Genomic DNA, 8,740 nt, shown 5'->3' with positions numbered 1-8,740 from the left:
TGCTTTTCCTGAATATTCTACAAATATAAGTCTGGAGATTGTTGAGTGTTATTAGTTTTTGTCCATGACAGTAAATCAAATAAAAGAACTCTTTCGAACTCACCATTTTTCTCAATAGTGAGCTTTAAATGGAAGATATCTACGATGAGAGCCCTCTGTCTCTTGTAAAACTCCCTGGGTTTCCCAGGCAGATTTCAGTCTGTTATGGAAGCCTGCTTTTCTTACAGTGTGAAATGATTGAAATGAATTCCATCATTTCCTTCTTAATTCAAGCCACATGTTCAGATTTGAGGTTTAAATTCTTATTCCCCTATTTTCTAGGAAAATTTAGCATAAACAATAGGTGTGCTATTCAAAGAAACCGATGTTATTAATTACTAAGTATCCTCAAGGAAACTTTCCTCCTGATTAATAAGAATGCAAAGTCCAAGTATATAGGGTACTATGATTTTTAAAAAGCTCAAGTTGGCCCCATCAGTTTCTGTAGGCTTATTTTACATATATTTTCATGCTCGCTTATAGGGAGAAGTTCTTTTTTTTTTTTTTTTTTGGAAAGAGTCAGTCAAATACAAACTAAAACCCAGAGCAGAAGGAAGGGGTTTGCAGGTGTCCTTAGTATGGATATTGGCATCAGTTGATCCTTTTCTTAAGCACTGGAACTTGTGGAGTTTAAACAGCATTTTTTCTGTGAAAGAAAAACAAGAACAAGAGAATCGTGTTCACAGAGAGACTCTCTAAAAACTGGCTTTCCCTTAAAGATGACAAACGAGGACTATTGTGCATACTGGCTTTCCATTTAGTTTATTGAGCTACTGAAATGAGTCGTCCGTACTCATTTGAAAAGTAATAATAGTGAAGAATGGATACTTGTCTTAGGAATTTCTTATAAATTTAAAATGGTCCCCATTTGGGGGCTCCTAGGTGGCTCAGTCAGTTACGCATCTGACTTCAGCTCAGGTCATGATCTCATGATTCATGGGCTCAAGCCCTGCACCGGGCTGTCTGCTGTCAATACAGAGCCCATTCAGATCCTCTGTCGTCCCCTTTCTCTGCCCCTGCCCCAGTTACGTGCTCTCACTCGCTCTCTCTCTCAAAAATAAATAAATATTAAAAAAATAAATAATTAAAATCGTCCCCATTTTGACTACCCATGAAAGGGAAGCCCTTCAGTACAGAATGGAATCTGAAAACCCTTGGTATATCTGACTTACCTCCGTAACATTTTTATTAATTTTAGTACCCATTTAGCCTGAGGGTTTAAGCATACAACGGACTTATTCTTCTTCCAAATGCTGGGGGGAAAGAAACAAAATAAAAATAAAATAGTGTTACATTTTAGTCAATCCTGCACTTAAGGAGAGTGGAGTAGAAAAATATAAATTAAGTGAAATTGGAGGTGGGCTGTTTGGGATCTGAAGTAGGTGACTTGTAGCGTGAGGTCTGAGGAATGAGGAAAACACCATTCGTGGAATGGTTGTGTGTGAGCCAGTGGAGCTGAAGATGAGATTCACAGAATCTACAGGTCAGGGGTTAATGCTTTGCTGATAATCTTTACATGAATTGAAGGTGGACCAAATAGCTAAGATTGGCTCACTTCTAAATCTATATCACATTATCTTTAAAATGTGGTTGTCTGTTGAGCTTGGGAGAACAGAATAAACTGTTAAAAACACTCTCTTGAGGAAATTTTATTTGAAAAACAAACTCAGTGAAATGTAAAGGGGAGGTTACAGAGCTGATCACTCTGAGTGACACTGGCATTTTGTTGACCCTCTAGTTAGTGAAGCTTTCACTGCTCTGAGAGATTCAACAACAACAAAAGCAGCAACAATAATTAATAGCTAATATTGATCAAGCACTTACAATGTGCCAGTCACTATGCTCAGCAAGTAACATGGATTATGTCAATCTCACACAAATCTTCTGGTCAAGAACTGTTATTTCCTTACATTTAGATGAGGAACTTGAGGTTTATAGAGTTTAAATAACTTGTCCAAGAGTGTGCAACAGCTGCAAAGGCAGGGCAGCATTCAAATGAAGGTTATCTGCCTCCAAAACCCACACTTTTAGCCACCACTCTACGTGGGCAGGGTCTGAATGGTTATCAGTAAGTGCTGGACACAGTTCTGAATGTTTTACCTGCAGTGAAAGATGTGAGGTCTCCCAGGTGATAGCGAACTGGGACACTCAACCCTCTACTGGGGTGACCTTTGACCTACACCTTTACCTTAGCTATGAAACAACAGATAGCAAGGATCCGTCCACCTAGCTTTGAAACTCCACCCTTGTAAATAAATCTTAGAGAGGTCAGAGGTCATAACATTTTTGGTTTTTGAGTTCATGATGGAAAATAGATTTCTGACCATCTGGACTCAGAGCATTTTTACCCTGATTGCTATGTGTTTCTCATAATTTCCAGCTTTTGTTTCTATATCTGGTTAAAATTCAGAAACACAGAATTTGGTGGGAAGATATAAAATCAAACTTCTGTCACTTCAAAATGCTTGGTGTTAATGAAGAGAAAGTTAGGGTGCATTATCTCCTCAGGTTGAGAGGTTAGAGACTTGACTCAGGACAGAGGAAATGTAATAAAAAGAAAAGGAGAGAGAGAGAGAGAGAGTCTCAGGTTTCTATGCAGCCAGAGGAACTGCTCCCAAGGTCATAGCTAGACATAGCATCTCTGAATTTGAGGGCAACAATTGTGGTTTAGCTAAAACCTTCATTGGTACAGACATCAGGAAAAGTATAATGGCTTTTTAAAATTTTTGCACATGCTTTTGATATCCCATATTTGTTTTTTACAAGTTGAACACAACTAGTGCAACACCCAAAGCACATATCAAAATGGGACAAAAAGGGGCTGCTTACAAACAGATTGAATGTCTAAAGAAGTACAGGGGCAGAGCTGCTAGAGAAAGTGAAGTTAGGAATGTGGAGAAAGATGCTGTGTCTAATACTTCCAGGTACTGTGAGTGCTCGGTTCATAAAGATAGATCTAGGAAGGAGAAATCAAAGTTCCAAGTAGTGATACACAGAAGATCTATAGGTTTGTTTTAAATTATTCAGTGTAACAATCTAACATTGTTGTATCTCTGCTCTGTGCCAGGTAAAGGATAAAGCATTGGGAGTAGAGAAACAAATAAATCTGATCCCTGTCTATAAAGAACTTATTTCTGGTGAGAGAATGGGAGGGAGAGAGAAAGAGAGCCTCAAACATGATTGTTTCAATGCAGTGATGCTATAATAATCACACCTAACATTTACTGAACATTTATTACATTTATTACTGTGCCAGGCACTATACTAGGGGCTTTACATGCAATGTGTAAATTCTCATTTGATGTGCCAGGGAAAATGTTATGATAGAAGTATCTACAGATTTCTCTGAAAGTATTGAAAAAGAAGCATCAGAGAAACAAAGGGTCAATGCCATTTCAGTTAAAGAAAATACCTACTAAATTTCTTGCAGCCACGACTGACTCCTTAGCCTAACTCTTCAATCAGAGTAATGGTATCAAAGTTGGTACATCTTAAAGCTAAGGGACCATCCCATAAAATGGATGTTCAGACCAAGGACTGTAGTGGGTACTTATTTTCTTGCTCTTTAACTTCTGGGGAACAAAATGTCTGCTTCTGCTAGTGATTTGAATTTGATGGAAGAGAGAAGAGGCTTGGAAGGGGATCACCTGGGTGGAGTCCTGGTTCTGTTCCTTTCTAAGGGTGTGCCTCAGAGCAGTTAGTTAACCTCCCTAAGTCTCAGTTTCTGCACTGTAGAGGAGTGATAACAATAGACATAACTTAATAGGGCTGTTAAAGGAATATGATGAATAAATGTGCATAAAGCACTTAGCTCAGGGCTGCTGCAAAGTAGGTACTTAACAAATATTATTGAGTCCCATTATTAGCTTGAAAATTATTAGCAACTCTCAAAATCAATCCCTTTGAAATTCTTGAATAAGAATACTATGCTGTACATATGAAATTAATGCAACATTATATGTCAACAATACTAAAAAAAAAATACTATATGGCAACGTTTGATCTGATTTTCATTGGGAGAAAAGAATCACATACATTTTTCTCCTGCAACTTACATGACTTCTTTGTTTGGGCATCCATTCCCAGGAAGCAAGACCTGAACCCTTTCAATGAGTTGGAAGGGGATAAAGACTGAGGTCTCTTGAACGCATTTACACTTTAAGTTTGTGTTATAGGCCTCCAGAACACCTGTAAACACAATTAGTTATTTTAATCCCTTTGGCATATAATTCAAAACTTTAATTACTAATCTTTCTTTTTTTTTAATGTTTATTTTTGAGAGAGAGAGACAGAGCACAAGCGGGGGAGGGGCAGAGAGAGAGGGAGACACAGAATCCAAAGTACGCCCCAGGCTTCCGAGCTGTCAGCACAGAGCCCGACGTAGCACTCAAACTCATGAACCATGAGATCATGACCTGAACTGAAGTTGGACGCTTAACTGACTGAGCCACCCAGGCGCCCCTAATTACTAATCTTTCATACAGTGCATCTGAAGATTTAAAAATTTCAAGTCAGCGTTTTCACCCAGATGCCTTTAGTTTGTGTATTTCTGCTTGTCTTAGCTTATTTTCAAACATTTTCTACCAAAACCTTAAAAATAAAATTAGCTTTCTAAAAACACAACACCTATTAAATTTGTGATAGCATTATATTGGTGCTCAGGTGATTGTATAATAAAATTTGAGAACCACTGCTCCGGGGACTTAAAACTCACTTATAATTAATACAATGTAAAATCAACTGATTTGATCTTCCCTCCAAACATAAAAACCAAAGACATAAATTCCTTACAGTGTCCCAGAGCTGTAAAAAGCTGCGCTTGTCATGCTCACTGTCCCCCTCCTTGTTTCTCCAAGGAAATACCACAGATGATATTTTTTGTTTTTGTTTAATATGCCTGTCCATCTCAGTTGCAAATTATTACCAACGAAAGGCTTATAATAAAAATTCAAGACTTTTTATTCAACAACAGAAGTCATTAGTACTAGATACTTTTATAAATTAATCTATCTTATGTATTTTAATGAATTCTTCCCTCTTAAACCCAGTGCCTAATATCATGCTTACACATATTTGCAAATAAAAGGGCCCTGGCTCTCAGGCATTTACAATTTGGTGGAGGAAACAAATGAACAAAAACTAAAATGTCACAGAATGTTGTATTTCACACCCAAGATCCAAACTGCATGATGGGAACAGAGAACTTTGCCAGGGCAATGGGAAAGGTTTATGGAGGAGGAGAAAGATGAAGTTTTTGAAGAATAAAAATAAAATGTGAAGCAAAATAATGGAAAAACAATACCTTACACTTTAAGATAAAAAATTTGTCTTTTATACCTGAGCACAGTATATCACTTTTTCTTTTAATGTTTTATTTATTTCTGAGAGATAGAGAGAGAGCCTTAGCAGGGGAGGGTCAGAGAGAGAGGGAGACACAGAATCTGAAGCAGGCTCCAGGCTCTGAGCTGTCAGCACATAGCCTGACATGGGGCTTGAACCCACGAACTGTGAGATCATGACCTGAGCCGAAGTTGCACGCTTAACAACAGAGCCACCCAGGCGCCCCTGAGCAGAGTATATCATTCTGTACATGCCTTGGATTTCCTCAGCTGTATAAAAACTTATAAACCCAACTAGATGTTTATCTATTTACACAAACATCGTCGCCCCATTTAGACTTGGAAGTCTACGTCTTTGCAGAAAGCATGTACTTAAGTACTCATGTTGTGCTCACAGTGACTCATGTGAGAGCTAGCCAAATAGAATGGCACCAAGTGTTCTCTGCCGGAGACCAACCTGTTGAGGTCAATTATCTTTAAACCCTATAAAGGGTTTAGTCAGAAGGAGCAGCATTGAAAGGCAGAGCCAAGAAGAGATACATAGAAAGAATGTTATAGCAGAACTGAATCTGAAAAAGACCAGGAATAGACAAACCAACAATAAGTCACATGAACACTGGACTTCAGTATCTCTATCTATGGATGACAATCTTAACAACATAAGTGTCTCTAACTTCTAAGAGTTAAATCTCTAAGCACATTACTTTTAGAAATTTAGGAGGACTTGACCAGTCTCCCCTTGCCCATTTCAGTCATATTGCTCCCCATTTTCTAATTAAAAATAAAAGAAATGGCTGAAGACTATTTCTGCTCAAAGCACAATGATAAGGTAAGTGAAAGCTCTCACCATGGACTGGAGAGATGCTGCAGACCAGCAGTATGAAAAGCAGAGATCCCAGGGAGAACCTCATTCTGCCTCGAGGTGGAGTGCAGACTTCAGCTCTGAGTCTAAACTGTGGGTTCTGAGCACAGAGATTCCTATTTATTTACACCAGTGAGGGCCCTCCCACTGCCTGTGTCTCCAATAGGTCAGCTGTGTCATCAGTTTTAAAAGTCCCCAAATATTGCTGAGCTTGCTTTTTTTTTTTTTTTTTGAACTCCCCTTGCAAATTTATGAATTGGCTTCAGAGCACTTTACATATAATGAAATATTTCTTGAAAATATAGAGTATGAATGACAGGGACGCTGCAGAAATTTGGGGATGGAGAGAGGATAAAGACATCAGACTGGAGGTTCTACAGGTCACTGTGAGTGTGGCTTTGATTGCTTCTCTCAGTGAAGGGTCAGCAGGCTTTCTCAATGACATTTGGCTTTTTAATTTTTATTCTTTTAAATGTGTATTTATTTTTGAAAGAGAGAGAGAGGAAGGGGCAGGGAAAGAGGGAGACGCAGAATCCGAAGCAGGCTTAGGCTTTGAGCTATCAACACAGAGCCCAACATGGGGCTCAAATCCACAAAATGCAAGATCATGACCTGAACTGAAGTTGGACACTTAACCGACTGAGCCCCCCAGGTGCCCATCTCAATGACATTTGAAAGCATGCTCCAGGAAATCAGGGAACTCTGTCAAGCACATCCTTGTGCCCTCCGTCCTTGTAAGAAAGTCTAACCTTTGGCAAGTGCTCAGTAAATATTTGCACACCTAATAAATGTCTCCTCATATACAGATTCGTATGCTGACTAGATTACTGTTTTCCTACCAGACTTTCCCGCCTTTTATTTCACCATCTGAGATATATAATTACTTATGTAATTTGTCCATTGTGGAAATGCTGGAAGGGGGCAAGTTATGTGTCTCCTCCTTGGTGTCAAATGTCTTAGTGAAGGGAGAGAGGCAACAGCTTTGAGGTAGAGAATCTTTCAGTCTCAGGTATGCAGGTTCTTGAGCTTGAGAACCAGGTGTCAGGGGAGGGTGTCATTAAAGTTTTATCAGATGCTGAACTCACTACTACAGTATGTTTCACAAAGCATATGCGTGGTTTGTTTTTGATCCTGCCAAATAAGCCCGTGCAGACAATGAGCCTATAGCCTTAACTCACCTGCTAGGAGTTCTTTGATTAAATAAAATAAATAAAAGTATGTGGACAATGGGTGGGCTACCATGGGAGTGTACAAGTATGGATGTATGAAACCAGACCCATCGAGCCACTGAAAAATCAAAGGTATGGTCTTCCTGGTGTGGTTTCCCAAAAAATTTGATTTTTGCTACTCACTTAGCATTGTGGATGTTTAGCATCTTAGATGCTCCATGGTGTATGGGGTAGGGATTGTGGTAATGTCACACACACAACCTTACAAGTGGTTTTCCTCTTGGCCTGAATGACTGAAGTGACTGAAAACTCATCAGTGTTGAGGCAGCCTATCCCCTTGTTTGTGCAGTTTTAGTTGTTAAAAGGTTCTTTCCTATGCATATGTGAAAGCTGCTTCCTTGCTAGTTCAGTCAGTTTCTCCTAATCCAACACCTCATCACCATATGAAAACAATTCTAAGTGCCCTTTCATATGACAGCACTCCAAGTATTTGAAGACACAGTATGTGCCAGTTGGGTCCCTCAGGAAGCAGTGAGATGGAGTGAAAGAAGTTTCTTTTGATGTTGTTTTCAGGATTACTCCTGTAGTAGATAAAAGGGCAGGGAGCAGGAGTGGGCAGAGAGAGCATCAGACTACAGTGCTGATCTGACAAAGTCTATGACAACTTAATGGGAATATTCTCAGAAAACACTATATATTAGAGGAGCCCACAATGGGCAGAAATATCCAGGTCCTGTGACCCTTGCCATGCTCAGTCACTGGGGCTTCTCAGAAACAGCATGGTCTCTGGTAGAAGACACAACCAGATCCTGGAGATGCTAACAGCTGGAGGCTGTCAGCTGACTGTACTTCTCACAGCCGGCCAGCAAATTATTTCTTTAAGGGACATCTAAGCAGTGAACCTCCATGGCTGTCACATAGGGTTATTAACTAGAGGTTAAGAGCATGAACTATGGAGTCACCCAGTCAATGACTTTGGACAGGTCACTTAATTTATCTAGCCTTATATTTACTAGTTTTCACATGGGGAATTATTACTAATTTTAAATAATTCTTTGAAGAATGAAATCATCCAGTACATGTATAGTTCTTGTTAGAGTGCCTGACACGTATAGTATATGCAATAGATATATATAATAGTATATGCAATAGATATATACAGCCTGTCTGTTCATCCGTCTACTCATTCATCTGTCCATCCACCCATTAACAGGTCTGAAGTAACTTTCCCTCTAAAACCCACATAGACACACTTCAAAGGCAAATATCCCTAGGTCCTTTAACTTATAACACAGTGTGAAATCCTCTCAACTTCTTTTCATTACTTATCT

General features: G+C 39.2%; 1 protein-coding gene across 1 annotated transcript; it reads right to left on the bottom strand.

Annotated features, from left to right (window-relative positions):
- Positions 1–669: 669 nt before the first annotated feature.
- Positions 670–6,289, bottom strand: CXCL13 (C-X-C motif chemokine ligand 13). Its single transcript, XM_039230933.1, has 4 exons — positions 6,226–6,289; positions 4,095–4,227; positions 1,212–1,292; positions 670–685 (listed from the first exon to the last, which is right to left on the bottom strand). Exons 1-4 carry the CDS (start codon positions 6,287–6,289, stop codon positions 670–672), a joined length of 294 nt encoding a protein of 97 aa, XP_039086864.1.
- Between the last annotated feature and the right edge of the window lie 2,451 nt (positions 6,290–8,740).

This window comes from Hyaena hyaena, unplaced genomic scaffold (assembly GCF_003009895.1).
Source record: "Hyaena hyaena isolate Hyena2069 unplaced genomic scaffold, ASM300989v1 scaffold_54, whole genome shotgun sequence".
In the NCBI taxonomy this organism is placed as follows: domain Eukaryota; kingdom Metazoa; phylum Chordata; class Mammalia; order Carnivora; family Hyaenidae; genus Hyaena; species Hyaena hyaena.
This window is presented reverse-complemented; position numbering and strand designations above follow the sequence as displayed.